Source organism: Dermochelys coriacea, chromosome 8, assembly GCF_009764565.3.
Source record: "Dermochelys coriacea isolate rDerCor1 chromosome 8, rDerCor1.pri.v4, whole genome shotgun sequence".
Taxonomy (NCBI): Eukaryota; Metazoa; Chordata; order Testudines; family Dermochelyidae; genus Dermochelys; species Dermochelys coriacea.
In genome coordinates, this window is record NC_050075.1 from 32,876,917 (window position 1) to 32,893,043 (window position 16,127).

Genomic DNA, 16,127 nt, shown 5'->3' on the forward strand with positions numbered 1-16,127 from the left:
ATCTACGGGACACCCAAACAGATTTGCTATTTTAAAATATGATGGAAACCTTAACAGTGCATCACCATCTTTTCTTCTTGCCCTTTCCGGAAAATGTAAACTGTCATCAAACATGCTAGAAATGTTTGACAAATAATTTTTGTCCTCCTTAGTACACAACTCACATTTACAGAGCATGTATAGTTTATAACCACTTGGATTAAATTAACATCTTAGAAAATATGAATACTCAGCTCATTGCTTCAGTGGGTACTGTGAAAAAGACCACATACCCCAGATTCTGTTTTGGATGTTGCTTCTAGTATTTAATTTGTAAGCTGCTTTTCACATGTTAAATAGAGAGAGTTCAAAAGGGTTTGCCTTTTATTTTAAAAAGTATTGATTTTAACAATTAGTTTTGAGAGATCATTTTTAGAATTCCCCTCTTCATAAGAAATTGCATTTATCTCATTTGAGGATTCTATCGTATTTAAAACAATTTTGCTGCAGTCCTGTCTGGTTTGTGAGAAACTCTTTTACTGAAGAAATTTTAATGGAGTTCTAGTGATATATCCCTAAACTAGCAAGTTCTTAACGACCCTGGAAAGTGACTGCTTGATTACACTTTAACGGTATTTGCAAATAAAATCACAAGTAATTAAAGGGAAATCTCCAGGCTTTTGAGAAGTTTGATGCATGATAACTGCCTGATTCAGCTTCATCTAGAGTAATGCTGTGTAGACAAGAGCTACTGAGATCAATAGCAACATAATGATAGTGGCAGAATTAAGTGAGTAACCTGAGAACTGTGTCTTCAGAATGCATGCAGCTGCCACAAGCCAGGGCCACACAGTGCACTCCGTTCTTCCGTCCTAAATGTTCATCAAAAGACGCCCTGCAGGAAAATGGAGTTAGATGCTCTTTATTGCTGATCGTGTCTCTTGCCACATTTATCAGGGAAATTGGATTAGCAGTTGGCAGCTGCAGGTAGACAAGGTTCTGCAGTGATTAAATATGCAGCTTGGCTGCATTTGTTGTGACAGACCTTTAGTAAATTCTACTGTAAGCACCATCTGTCTAATTTGTATAAAGGAAACTTGGTGCTTTAAGCTACTGATAAAGAACTAAATCTGTTGCTCTGTCATAAACAAAACTTTTGCTCTAAATTCTTTTAAATATAATTTATGTTACAGCTATTTTTCTATCATGATGAATAAATAATGCATGCAAAAGTGCTTTCAGGTACTTCATTGTGCAAGAACTGGAAACAAAAACAGTTCAGTTCTCTTCTTCAATAAAATGTTTAGTATTCCATTCCACAGGGAGGTGACACTGTTAAAATATCACCATGAAAATGGCCCAAGACTGCCAAATTCATTTAATTTGTGGCTTTTACTAGGATTTTCTAACTGGCTGGTTTTTTATATTTCTGAAGTACGCAGCTGAAAAATTATCACAACAAGGGAGCTCTTCCTCATTTGTGGTTAACAAACCTGTATATAAAACATACATTTAGGTTTGTTTTCCAATAAAATCTAATATAATTGAAGAGGACCTTAGTATTTACCGTGAGCTTTTTTCCCATTTTGAAATGAAGGTGTGGGAGGAATCATAGTATTAAAACTATTGTCATTTTTTCCTCTCAAAAATATATGGATTTGCCCTGACAGTCCAGTTAAGTAATATATTGACTGGCTAGATTGAACCTCAGTGGTGCTTTTATGTGAGTTATGACATCCTCAGTTTTGATAGGAATGAATGAAAACTGTATCAGAGGAAGAAGAGCAGTTAAATAGCAACATGCTATCTTTAGCTGGTTCGTAAAAACTCCATTCTATTAAATTATTTAAAATCCTTGATTTTCAGCTAGCACACATTAAAAGTTTTCACACTAAGTGCCAAATGTTGCAAACAGCACTTTAACAGAATGATTTTGCTTTGATCCCTGTAGCAGTTCCTGAATAATTTATCACAGGTTATTGCCTTAATTCTGGAGAGGGATAGAGCAATAAAGGCAGATGAAAACACTCCAGTTGAAACACCTTGGGGCCTGCTCATTCCTCTGACACGGCTCTTTTGTTGGAACTATTTAGAGGTTATTAAGACGTGTCTCCAGAATTAAGAGTATGCTGTAAGGATGAAGACAGCCATCTTAATTCTAAAGACAAAGCACAATGACCCTTCACCTTTTTTTCTTTGTTGTTATTATATAGTAGAATTATGAGGATAATATTATAGCTGCACCCAGTAGTGCCACTGTAGTTAAGGGTCTGTCAGACTTTCCATTACAAACCCCATTTTGGGGGTGGGTGGCGTGAGTGGTATCTCGTATGTTTCAAATTGCATTAGTCAGAAACTTGGCACACACTGTCAAGCCACAATTCCTGTTTTGGTTTTTTTCCCCTTACAAATATTTAAATGTTCAGTTCTTTTCCATTTAGAAATTCAGAAAATAATTTTTTTTAGGATTTTAAACCATAATGTCAGAATTTTAAAAAAAAAAGGGGGGGGGACCTTTAAATTACTCTAAAGTAGACCTACCATTTTTTGGTTTGTGGTGGAAGAATACTTTGAAACAGGCTAGTTATTTCACTAGTATGAAAATCAGTTTATAAGACAGCATTCTGACTACCTAAAATTCCCCTGCCATTTCTCTCGGATACAATATTCTTCACTTCTGAGTCTAAGGTATTGTCTAGTGTTGCTGTGTGCTGCTAAACAGCTGTCACCTTGCACCCAGATATGACTGCATTTCAGCTGTGAATGAAGTGATCCCTTTATATGCTGCTTATATTATTCTGTTACATTTACAAAGCATGTTAGGAACCCTCAGGATGAAGGCCCACAAGGTGCTGTCTAAGTGTATAGTGTTGTTTACTATTTTTCTTAACAATTTTTACACCCACTGTCATCTGAAAATTCGTAATGGGCTAATAAACCAGAATATATTGGAAGTTTAATCGCTGTTCTGCTGCACCTGTGTAAAACTCAACTGCAGTGAGCACAAGATCTTAGGTGAAAGGGCCAGGATTTTACCTGGACACACTATGTGGTTAGGGTGTCCATTGTATGAGCAGTTTTGGCATCAGTGTATATATTCAGGATTACTACTATACAAAGTCTAGTTCCAGTGAATAATACTTCACCATTGAGTTTAGTGGGACTTTATATACTAAAGAATGTGTAATATATTAAAGATGAGTAGTATATATTAAGAATAGTATAGATAACAGTGTATGGTGTTTATATAATAATAGTTGTAGAAAGTAAAGATTCTAAAACCAAAGAAATTCAGTGGCTTTTCTCAAATCACTCAGTTGTTCTTTAGTACTGAAGATCAGTGGAATGTAAAATGACCTGCTGTTTCAAGGCCCTCTGGTAGAAGGGTGCTGTGTCATCGCTTTCTAAGTGTGACATGCCCCCATTTATCAGGTATCTATATTCTTGCTACCCAGACATTTCCTAAATATTTTACCAGAATGTTTTTCAAAGAACAGTTGCTTTTCTAAATAAATGAATATGTACTTTAGGGTGGGTTGGTTGGTTGGTTGGTTGGTTGGTTAGTTGTGCGTGTATGTATAGTCCCTGTCTCACAGGCATCTGACCATGGCTCATTCCTATTTTTGCCTGACTTCAAACAAAACCAAGTTCAAATGAGGTGCTGAATATCTTAGGAGTCTTTCTAGAGACCCCTACTTTTTCTTTGACCTTCATTCCTGATAGTCAGCCTTGCTTATGGACCTTTTCTTTCTGTGGTTACGGTGGGCAAAAGAGCCGAGATCACTCTCGAATCCTCCACCTTCACCCTGCATTGCTGGATGTGGATATATCCTTTTTTGATATTGCACCTTAGTATTGTTTAGTAGGAGATGTGCAGTGTTGTTATAAAGTTTTTTTACATAGGCCACACATCTGCTAACCACTTATTTACCACATGGAAGAATAAATATTTTAAATGCCAAAATGTAGGTGAATGTCATGTTAACATGATCATTTTAGGTCCCAGTTCTGCATGATGCTGAGCATTTCTTGTGAGGTAACCTCAACTCAAGTTACTGAGAATTGAGGGCTCTGAGCATCTCGCATGTTCAGGTCATTTGCACACTCAAAAACCAGGAAATCCAAATGATAAGGTTCTCATAGTAACCTTTATTTACCCGTGTTTCACATAGACCCAATTTACCCTCAGAAAAACCTCTGCAACTTCCATTGAAGTCAATTGGACTAGTGCATGCATATCTGAAAGTAGAATTCAGGCCTTGTGCAAGGTAACATTTAATAGCATAACAAGTAATTTGCAGCAATCCAGTCATTATGTGGGTGGGTTAAAGTTAATATGAGATCCTTATCTTTTGCATTTCTGGACTTACAAATATTTAACATTGTTGCCAAATACTACTTTATTGAAAGTTTTATATTTAGTTTCTCTTGATATTTTTACGAAAATGAAAAAAGATTAACACGTTAATTCCCCCTACTGGTTTCTCTGTGTGCTTCCACAATTGTTTAGTGAAACCCTGCAGTTATATAGTACTTCATAATGGAGCAGAAATACAAACCACACCTACAACCCAAACTAACACTGATACTGCATATTTCTGTTGGTCAGTATTCCACTAATCAGTATGGAATTTTAACTGGAGTGGAAATTTCATGTAGTGTATGTTTAAAATTATTTTTTTATTCACTTATAATTGTTAATTCTTAAAATTTATACTACTTACCCGAAAATCAGTCCTTTATGAGGATTACCACCTGGGAACTTGCAGCTGCTTTTCATTTGTCTGTACCCCAAAAACAGTTTTAAAATATTTTTACGGGGTGGGGAAAGTATTCTTTTTTTTTTACTGTCACAGCATTTACTAAAAATGGGTGAATGGTTTTGCTCAAAATTTTTTAAAAAATTATTTTTTGACTGAGACATAACTTGGAAAATGATATCAGAAAAGATTTTTTCAGAAGGATATAAGTATATGAAAATGGAGTATAATAGAAGTCTCAATATAACCGTAACAGTAATTTTTTTGAGTATCAATTAGTCTTATACCTCACATAAAAAATAGCCAGCTCAAGTTAACTTTTTATTAGTGTTATTATTTTAATATAGTCATGCAAGAAGCACTTTTAAACTTTAATATGCAGCATTCATATATTATGTTTTAATTTGCCTTAGTCAAAGGTACAGTAAATTGAGTAACCTAAAATGTTCCCTAAGCATTTTATTAGCATTTACTACCATAAAACTTGGGCAGATTTTTTTTTTTATAAAGAACCTATGGTTTTCTATAGAGAAGGATTTGAGCGAGACAGTTAAACTAATGAATCAAAATCAGATATGTGGTCATTATTGGCTGATTATTACTCCATCTGCTCTGTGCTAACGTGAAAATCAATTACTGTGTCTCTTTCCCACTGACAGCGTATGTTGATCGGGCTGGCAAGAGATCTTCGAGGGATTGCCTTTGCGCTGAACACAAAGACCAGCTACACCATGCTGTTTGACTGGATGTATCCTTATTACACTATGACAATACCAGCTCTGTGCACAGAGGGATACCAGACCCCTTGCATTAGTTTAATAGTGTGGCACAGTGGGGAAGAGGAAATAAAGCTAAATGAACTAATGTGTAATCAGCTAAAATTACAGCACAATGGTAACCATGCAGTTAACCGGGAGGGCAGCATTTGGAGAGAAACCACAGAGAGGTCACTTTTTCGTTATCACATTAATACCTCAGAAAATATATCTAAATGGTTCCCCTCCCAACCCCAAGCCTGTGATGTTTCCATAAACATATGTTGGCTCAAACTCAAAATATAATGTACCTACATTTGGTTAAAAATGACAGCAAAGACTGCTAAAAAAAAATGTTGCTTCCCAAGTATTAATCCAGGGGGACCTCTGTATCTAGTATGATCTGGTCTTTCATTTAGCCAATAAGTATCCACTTACGTCAGTTTTATTAATATCATGACACACACACTTGTCTTGATGAGAAGACAACAGCTATATTGCAAAAATAAATGGTAATCTAGAGTTACAGTTTTTCTCAATATGCAAAGATCAGGACTACGTGTTTGTTTTAATATACTGGTATACTTTTTTACTGCTGTGCTAAAGTATCTAATAATACCCACTGGTATTTTGTTAATACAACAGGGAGGTCTTTGATGTTTTTTAATAAGTGTATCAGTCATAAATTTTGTTATTTCAGTCATAGAATCATATTAATCAACTCACTATCCAAATATATAGTGAGATGAGTATAACAGTTTGTATGATTTAGACTTACTATGCATGATTGCTGTATATTTGTTTGTTATATGGGTAAAATAACATAGAAATACAATATTGTGCTTTATTAAAAACAGGGGGCTTTGAAATGGGATAATTTTAGACAAATGCTGGAAGTTTACTGTCCACTGATGATCTGTTTGGAGAACACATAACAGTATATCTTTCTAGAATTGTGACCAGGAATATAGTTGAATATGGGCGAAAAGGTAGGAAGGCTGAGCCTGTGTTATGATCTGATCCAACTTCCACTGAAATCAATGGACAGACTCACATGGGAGTGGGATCAAGCAATTCTCAAGAACCTTGCTTGCTTTCAAGTGAGACAGTTTGTGGAATCAAGGCCTAAGACAATAATAGGCCTCAGCCTAACTCTTTTTTAAATCAATGGAAAACTCCATTTAATTTCAATAGTAAAAGATGGAGCCACAAACTACTAAAATCAGAATGTAAGTGTATAAATTTTATAACAGACACTGTCGCACTTACATTATTAAACCTGGAAGAAATTTAAAATTCTAAAGTTTACTTTTTATACTTTGTTCAGCATGGGCAGGAAAGAGAGATCACCGGTACTATCAATTTAATTTTCAATAAGTTTCATTTTCTGTTTCCTCTGCATTAAGCCAATATTTATAGATTATAAGCCCAGAGGGGACCATTGTGATCATCTAGTCTGACCTCCTGTTTAACATTGGCCTTAGAAATGTCCCAAAGTAATTCCTAGAGCAGATCTTTTTAGAAAAAATCCAGTCTTGATTTTAAAAATTGTCTGAGATGGAGAATCCACCTCTCCCCTTGATAAATTTTTCCAATGGTTAATTACGCTCTCAAAAAATGTGTGCTTTATTTTCAGTCTGAATTTGTCTAGCTTCAACTTCCAGCCATTGGATCATGTTATACCTTTCTTTGCTAGATTGAAGAACCCATTATAAATATTTGTTTCCAGTGTAAATACTTACAGACTGTAATCAAGCAACCTTTTTACTGTCTCTTTGTAAAGCTAAATAGATTGAAGTTTTTGAATCTAGCACTGTAAGACATGTTTTCTAATCCTTTAATCATTCTCGTGGCTCCTCTATGAACTCTCCAATTTATCAATATCCTTCTCGAATAGTGGGGACCAGAACTGGACAAGGTATTCCAGCAGAGGTCACATCAGTGTCAAAGAAAGAGGTAAAATAACCTACTGTAATTTCTCTACTCCTGTTCGAAGTGTGACAGTGTTTGCACTGCAAATAGTATAGGGAAATGTGTAAATTCAAACAGAGCCAGATTGAGGTATCCTACAAGGAAACCCCTGGGGTTAGGAGAGGAATTCCAGCCAGCGTTTTCCTCAGGTCATTCTATTGGTGGTGATCACAAAGTTTTTACCCCTTTGCAGAATGATCAAGGTCATCCACTGCTCAGAAACCCACAGATCTCCTCGGTACCCTAATCATCCCTACTTTCCAGTCTGGCTGCTTCTGTGGAAACATACCGCCAGGGGCTCTCCAGCCTGTGGCTATCCCAGGACCCAACCTTTTTACGAAGTGCTGTGCAAGAAAGGAAATGGAGCCTTAGGTTGTATTATGCACTTCTCATTTGTCAATCCCATGTTCTCTCCCTGTGCAAAACTGCAAAGCTCCCTCTGTGGGACCAGGAATGGTGGAGGGGATTACAGTATAGGGGTGGCTGATCTCCACTTCCTTTCCAAAAGATAAATCTATGCCTGGAGGGTCAACATACCAGAGGAATCACCATGCTGAGTTAAAACAGTGGTTCATCTAGTCCAGTATCCTGTCTTCCAACAGGAACAAAGCAATAACATGGATGGACCTATCCTCCATTAACCTAATTCTTTTTTTAACCCATTTGCTCCATTCCACACCTGAATCCAGGATTGTTTCCATTGTATTTAATTTTACACCCGTAGTTAATATTAAATTTCTTTTTTTTAATTTTTTTTAACAAACCCTGGATGTTTTTATTTGGACTGCCAGATAGCAATCCTTTAATTGACCTTAACAATAAAAAGATTAATATACACACAGTTAGAGGAATTAATTTGTCCAAGGCTTTTCTGAGTCCCCTCGTTTTCTATATTCAGTTGATTCTTTTTCCAAGCATATCTGTACACATGGACACAGAAAATATTCTCCTATCACCTTTGGCTGTAAACAAACAAACAAATTCATGCTTCTGTTCAGTGCATTTAGCTTCTGCTGGGGTCCAGCTCCATCCTCATATTGATCTCAGTATTATAGCAGAGTAAGCTGCCATTATGTCTACTCTTATTTACTGGGTCTAAAGGGTGTAAGCTACAATGGTATGTGTTGGGAGGAGGGGTGAAAGAGGTTTCTTTTAATTTGGATAGGGATTTTTTTATACTTAACGTAGTATATAAATTAATAACCTTTAAGTGCTGAATTGTATGTGTTGACATGCTACAATTATAACTGCCCAAGTCTAATAGTAACAGTTGTTTTCAAACAAATATTCCCCTGGTTTGAAAACCTTGAAGCGAAACTAACTATAAACAAAAATTAAACTGAGATAGGTGATATTCATTACCTAAACTTAGAGAAATGCAGCAAATAAGCAGTATAAATAGACAAGAGAAAATTGTTAGTTTAGTCATTTAAGATGTTGTTAGTAAGGTAAATAAAGGAGGTTGTTTGGAAGCGTTAATTTTAAATCAGTGGTATAAGAGTTCACTGGTTTAATATAATACTTTATCTCAAGTGTGGCTAGAAATATTTTTATTCTAATCTCTTGCCATTGATTTCAAGAGAGTTAACATATAGTGAATTTTTGAGGATCAAACCTTTAATTTTTTAAGTTGTTCCAGTTTTAGGTCATAGTTTTCCTCTGTCTTGTTTCTGATTTTGAATAAGTATCTGGAATTTTATTTTTGTCCAGTAGATGGCAAAAATGAGCAGAAATGAATTATTTTAAGTCTTTTGCTTTTGTATTTGATCTGAAAACTGTTGTGTCTTATATTTTACCATAGATTATGATGATATTAGGGTCATGGTTTGGAGGTGAATTGTCAGTATGCTGAAAGATGTGTTAGATTGCCAAATAAGGTTGTTTTGTAGCAGGCTTGCTTATACTAATTGAGTTTCTGTAGCAAATCAGACTCCTTGGAAAAAGGCCAAAGGCTTTTCATAATTGTATTGACAGGAAAATGAATATGATAAATGGTGTTCATTCAGCTGAGACAAGATTTATTGTTTTCCTCTGGGCAAGGGATGAAGAGCAAATATTTATAACAATAGTAAAATTTGTTTAAAAGTTGTATTATTCAATCTCTCAAAAGGCTTTATTAAAATATTTCCAAATATTTTAAGCAGTTTCTGATGGTTACATTCAGGATCTTCCCAAAGAATTCCATTAATGAAAGATGAATAAGTAGGTGATACAAAAATAAATAAATAAATATCTTGGATATGAAAGTAATGTATTCTTCCTGAAATATTGATATGTCAAGTTGTCAATGATGATTCCAGTATTACAGCTTCTGAAAGTTTGTATGCTTTTTATATTCAGAAATGTGGTTTGTGTAATTTGTAGGGCAGGCCTGAACGTGCAGGTGAAACCTTCTATAAAAGCATGTCCTGTTTAGAGTAAAATCAGAATCCATTTTTATTAATGGAGATTATCCCACTAATAAAATATTTTGTTTTGCTATTGACTTCAAGGCAATGTTTCTAAAATGTGAGTGTATTACCTGTATTACTCCAAAGTGACAGCAAGCTGAAGTTTAAGGTCCCTGATCTGTCTATGGGGAGCTGGTGCAGAATCAGGGCTGTGCCCAGCTATGTTGTTACTCTCGATCAGTGTTTCTTAAAACTAGTCGGGTACCCCCTTGGTAAATTTTTCAGCTGTTCCTTTCAGTTGACATCAATTATTTAATGAGCTTTAATGCCTGTGAAATAAGCAAGTTGGTAGTAAGAAATTGTCTTGCCGGACTTAAATTACCTTATTAGGCTGACTCAGGGTTTTAGTCAGCAAAGCTAAAGTAGCACTAGTATATAAAAAAGATTGGGATCTGTGTTTGGAGTTTCCTCTCTACTAGTCATTCACACAATCTCCTTTCTTATGTTAATGTTTGTTTGAGAATGTGCCCCTTCTTTATGTGAACTTACAAGTAGGTGTGGAACGTTTTGTTTTAAATAACCAGTATGCTTATGTTTTTAATCACTGTTCTAATAAATATCTAAAGATTCATCTTCTGTATCCTTAAAACAATAATTCCATATGCACAGGCATGAGACATTTTATAAGACTGTATGCAGAGGATAAGTCAAGAAAAAATACTCACAATTTTATATAAGCAATAGTGTTTCCCATTTAAGACCATTATAGTTTTTAAAGTATTAAATTGTCATATTTTTTTCCAATTAGATTATAAGTTAAGTGCTTATTTAGAAGAACTAAACAATCAGTTCTAGATATTTCAGTCCTGTATCCGCAGAGGCAGTATAAGGTTTTCCTTTAAGCAACCAGTCTTTAGCCTGTCATAGGGAGCCCCTTAGTGCCCTTTGCGTTGATAGATTCTATGATGATGGTCACTTGTGTACATTAGCGAACTAAAACTGATTTTATTTTATATTGCCCTTTTATTATTTATTTGTCTGACTGTAGCACTTAGGAGCTCTAGTCTTGGACCAAGATACGATTGTGCTACGTTCTATACACAGACCAAAAACATAGTCCCTGTCCCAAAGATCCTTTGCTGTTTGCATTTCACTCACCTTGGACAATGAAAATCAGTTAGTCAGTTTTGCTTCGTGAATTAGCAGGATTCCACAATGTTTGAAAATATAAAAGCTGCAGATGGGTATTTAAAAACAAGTCAAAACTGTTTTTCACTGGAATTTTTAAAAATAATAAATCATGGAAATATTTTTGTTGATCCCAAGTTTTGTAAAATATGGTTTCTACCAATGGATGTAGATGTGACACTTGAACTTTTGAGTTCTGGCATCCCCGTTTATTTAATGGAGTTGCCAGCTCAGAATACCCAGTTGTGTCTGTCTCCAGCATGCTGGCTGATACAGTTTTAGAAGAATTCAAAGATTGCACAAGTGCTCAGCTACAGCTTTGAATACACTAAAAGTGGCTTTTGTTCACAATGGGTTTCAGCAGTGCAGTTGAAGTGGTGCTGAATATGGTTTAAAGTCAAAAGCAAACTGTTCAGCAGCATTTCAGAAACTCTGGTGAAAAGCTGCTCCCCCCCCCCACTGGTGCTCCAAAAAAAACCCAGAGACAGCTTCGGTACATAGCACTGTCTCATCACCCCATTTTCAGTTGCTAAATTATATTAAAAGACCAGTCGAAACACATTGAATATTTTCCTAATTGTTACTTTTCCATGTAAACTCTTGTTGTAGTTGTCACAGGGCTGAAGTGTGAGCATGAATGGAAGGGGTTAGCGTTCTGCATGCTCCGTTATGTGGTTGAGAACCCCTGTTCTAAGGCTTTGCCCTCTGACTTATTCTCAGTGGAAGAGGGGCTGGGTTGGTGTTGATAACCAGCTGTGTCTATGGTTCAGATTATATTGAAAAGTTTGAGCTGGGACAACTCTCACACTATCTAGAATCATGATCCTTTAAATATCTGTTAAACAGATAACATTCCGGTTAGATTGGGAGATGGTCTTTTCTGTGTGGTGGATGAAGTGTCCGTGCTGAGGATAATGGGCCTGTCAGCAGCCATTGATACAGTTGACTTGCTTATGCATTTCCAGGGAACTCTATGGGGATGCTGTCAAGTGACATTGATCTTTTCTATTGGAGAGACCCCAGCAAGTAGCCTTGAGCAATTACTTTTATCCAAGGGCACTCTCATATGGAGTTCTGTACATTCCGTCTTGGTCCTGTCAGCGTATTTGAGGCCATTGGGAGTGGCAGTGAGGAAGTATGAATTAGGGTGCCTTCTGTATTCAAATACCACCCAACTTTATGTGCCTGTCCCTCCCAGTCATCATTTTGAATCTTTTAGCCAGTGTCTGGGTGAGAGTGGTCTGGTTGGGAAGTATTTCCAATAAAATGAAGGTGATGTTGACAGATTTATGAAAGTAGCTGAAGATATGGCAATGATGTGTATGCCCCAGAGGGTATTTGGCCATGTTATATTACTTACGTACACAAGGTGGCTGTCGGATTTGAATCCCAATTATTTTGTTACAGAAATCTTGATGGTAGATGCAACCATGCTAAGTCTGATAAAAAGAAAAGAACTCCTAGAATGGGACAAAGGCAACTCTTTAAAGAGTGTTTGAGATATCAGGCTCTTCTGCTATATACTGCTTATGCTTCCAGACCCTCAGGCAGATGGCAGCAAAAACTCTCCAGAGTACTAGGACAAATAGACAGAATTAGCCAAAATGCTTTCCTTCTCAGAGACAGCAATATCATTCATCAGCAGTGCCACGTATGATGACATTAGTCTCCACCAGAAGGGCCCTATCAACTCAAGGCAGGGCATTCCAAGGCTTGATTAACTTTTCTCCCATTTAAAGTGAAATGTCTTTTTGGGTAAGTATTGTCATTTAAAAAACAAAACAAAACCCCTCCACAAATCCCCAGCAGATAAAAGACCCCCAGGGCAGCTCCAGAAAAGACAATAGGAAATCTTTCCAGCGCAAATATAACAAACTTTTACCGGCTTTCCTGATCTACTGACCTGTGTTAAGTCTAAAAGACGTACAGGAAAGGTTGTTCCCTTCACCTCTGTGGCTGAGAAAATAGTTCAGACTCTATGGCCTATTTGGTCCTTGGCTTCCTGTAGAGACTACCAGCCAGGATGCCAGGTAATACCAGTTATGGTGGGTGCAGGGAGTGTATGAACACATTGTCTGCTGGGAATTGGAGAGAGCCCAGAAGTTAATTTTCTACACACACACAAAACTCTTTCATTCGCCTGAAATTATGCCAGTTGTATATATTCCAAATATGATTTATTCAATAACTTACCTATTTTGTACTTAATTTTTTGGATTTCCAAGGGATTTATTCTTCCAGGCACTGACAAACTTGGATGTATGGATTCAGAGCCTCAGCTAGGGTAAACTGGCAAAATTATGTACCTGGCTCACCAATTTACCATAGTGGGGTTGAGGTAAAGTTAATCTGAAAAATATTAATTTTTGGCATTTATATTCTTTAACCCATTTTATGAAAGATACACATCATACCTTCCCATTCTACAAAGAGCTATTGAGCTGTGGTATCGTGAAGCAGCATGTACAACTCCTATCTTGAAGCTTATGGCAGAGCTCCTGCAAAACAGGTAATGATCATGTGAGAGCTGGGTAAACAATAAGTGGCACTGTAGTTTGCAAGACTTCATTCTGTCTACATTTTTATATCATGCCCATTATGGAGGTATCCTGACTTTCTTAACTTACTCACTAATGTCTTTTCGGACTGTGCTATGGGACAAGAACTAGAGAGACCACAGCTCCACCAGTGTTGTCGTTTTGATTTGCTACTATGGTAGCCATTAAAAAGTCAACGCTTAAAGATGCAACACAGGATAATCTGTGATACTGCATTTATTTACTATTCAAAATAGGCTGAAATAACTTCAGATGCATCTCAGGTGCCATGATGTGGTAACCATAGTTAAATGTTGACTTTTTAATGGAGATCACTGAAAATAATATACTGTCTAATTTCTGTCTTGTGTTCCCTGCAACCTCTAAGTAACACTAAACGTGGCTTTACATATTTGTAACTTACTTTTACAGTTTCCCTCCAAAGAAAAAACAATTTCCAGGTACATTTGTATGCTGAATGCTTCAGTTATTCAGACTGGAGAAGAAGGGCATCTCGAACAACAGTATTTCTAACCAACTTTTATATAATGTTTCCCTCTCCGTGAAATCCTCTTGGCACTTGCTGGCTCATGGACGAGATCCCAGAATGATTTTCTGATCTGATGTAAATACCCTGGATTGCATTTGTTTCAGGGTATGTCTACACTGCAATTAAAAATCCATGGCTGGCCCATGCCAGCTGACTAGGGCTCATGGATCTCGGGCTGTTTTATTGCTGTGTAGACATGTCCTAGAGCCCAGGCTTCAGCTTGAGCCTGAATGTCTACACCACAATTAAACAGCCCCTTAGCCCAAAACAGCTGGCACGGACCAGCTGCAGGTTTTTAATTGCAGTGTAGACATACCCTAAGTGAGTCTTGTTGTTTGGGATGCCACAGAACAAGAGCATTTTGTGATATCCTCATGGAATCTGCAGATGCTAAGAGGATTGCCCAAAGGGAGAAGAGACTTTGGAAGGGGAAAATGAAAGGGATCGGGGGATTAGAATGGTTCTCTGCTGGAGACCCCCATGACCTGTATAGATGAGGTTTTCGTCAGAGAAATCTGTGCTTTCCTCAGTTTCTATTTTTCCCTTGCAAGTTCATCTTTAAAAGAAAACAGATTAAAAACTGTTTAAAACAAAACAAAAAAAGTTAACTGAGTGATGGACCACTGGTTCTACAAAGTTCAACTCTGCCCCTGCAAAGTTAGTGAGCATCACTGGAGTTTAAGCCCTGAATGTCAACACAGACCTTCCAAGTCAGTTCTCAGTGTCTTTTGCATTTGTGGATTGGCTTGCTGTGACATTACCTATTATTTGTGTAGGTTAATTTCCTCGTTTTATCATGCTAAAAGTGTAATAAAGTACTTTAAAAATTTAATCTCTGATACCTGATACAGTGATACACCATATTCTGTAGACTATTTAACAGTGCTGCAGCTTATTTCAGAGATAAGGTAGTTAAGAAAGAACCTGTAAGAACACTAATAAGACTAAACAAAAGCAAAGTGATGCTAGAACAATAAATCTCATGCAAGGGACAGTTTTTCAAACTACTTTCCATATTCTCGCTATTCCTCCATCTACTGGAATTCAGAAAATCTGCAGTGTTTGCTTAAGAGACCATCACTTGGGGTGGATTTCTTCTTTGTGTACTGCCTTAACCTTTTCAGGTTAAAATACATTAGACAATACACTATGACAGGGTTAAAATATGTTAGAGTATCAGTGTGTGCATTATGGTGCTGTGATATTGAGATGTATTTGGTTTTGGTTTTTTGCCTCTACCAGCCAGCCATCATTTTTGTGCTTGTAGAATACATAAATGTTTTGTTCAGTGTACATATGTTTTCTTCTTGTAAATTGAGGTATGAGCACCTAGATTTATCCCAAAATTTGCACCAGATGGACCCTGTAAATAGGAATCCTGGCAGAAAAAATATGGATTGCAGCAGAGCAACGTACCCACAACTTCCTTTGCACTAGGGGTCCCACAAGCACTCCACAAAGCACCAAAAATGGGTGACACACAACTAGGACAGCCAAGAGATGCTCTGATTCAGTGGCAGGGCTCCTGTGCAGTTCCCAATAGAGATTAAGGGTAAAATGTGTATAAATAACTTAGGAGCCTAAGGGTTGTGTAGATGAACAGTTAGTGCACAGCAAACTGGGGTGTAAATCTACAGCGCAGTAGCCTGACATCCATTGGCTCTCCACGTGGACCCTGCTACCATGCACTGAAAGTTCCTTGTGCACTTTGATTTACTCTCATTTCAAAGTGAACTAGATCACAAGACCCTAGGCTCATTTTCATAAGTGATTTATAGGCTCTTGTTGATTTACAGTTAGACTTGGGAACCTAAGTGCTAAGGCACTTCTGAAAATGGGGCTTAGTCTTCAAAATCACTTAAGGGCTTTTGAAAATTTTACCGTAAAGCTACCTTTCTCCTTGGATTCTCCCAGGGGAGGGCATTGATGAAAACTTCGCTTGCTCTCCCAGTGTTTATATCCATATTGAGTACACAGTAGCTATTTCTGGCCTATAG

At 36.9% G+C, this 16,127-nt stretch overlaps 1 protein-coding gene across 6 annotated transcripts in view; it reads left to right on the forward strand.

Annotated features, from left to right (window-relative positions):
- The window catches only part of RANBP17 (RAN binding protein 17), a 256,018-nt gene that overhangs the window by 174,888 nt on the left and 65,003 nt on the right, over positions 1-16,127 (forward strand). For all 6 annotated transcript variants that reach the window (XM_038413649.2, XM_043491410.1, XM_038413647.2 and 3 more), the window contains 2 exons: positions 5,399-5,487; positions 13,445-13,552. In XM_038413649.2, the coding sequence (XP_038269577.1) occupies positions 5,399-5,487; positions 13,445-13,552 (197 nt within the window). The remainder of the gene's footprint in view (positions 1-5,398; positions 5,488-13,444; positions 13,553-16,127) is intronic.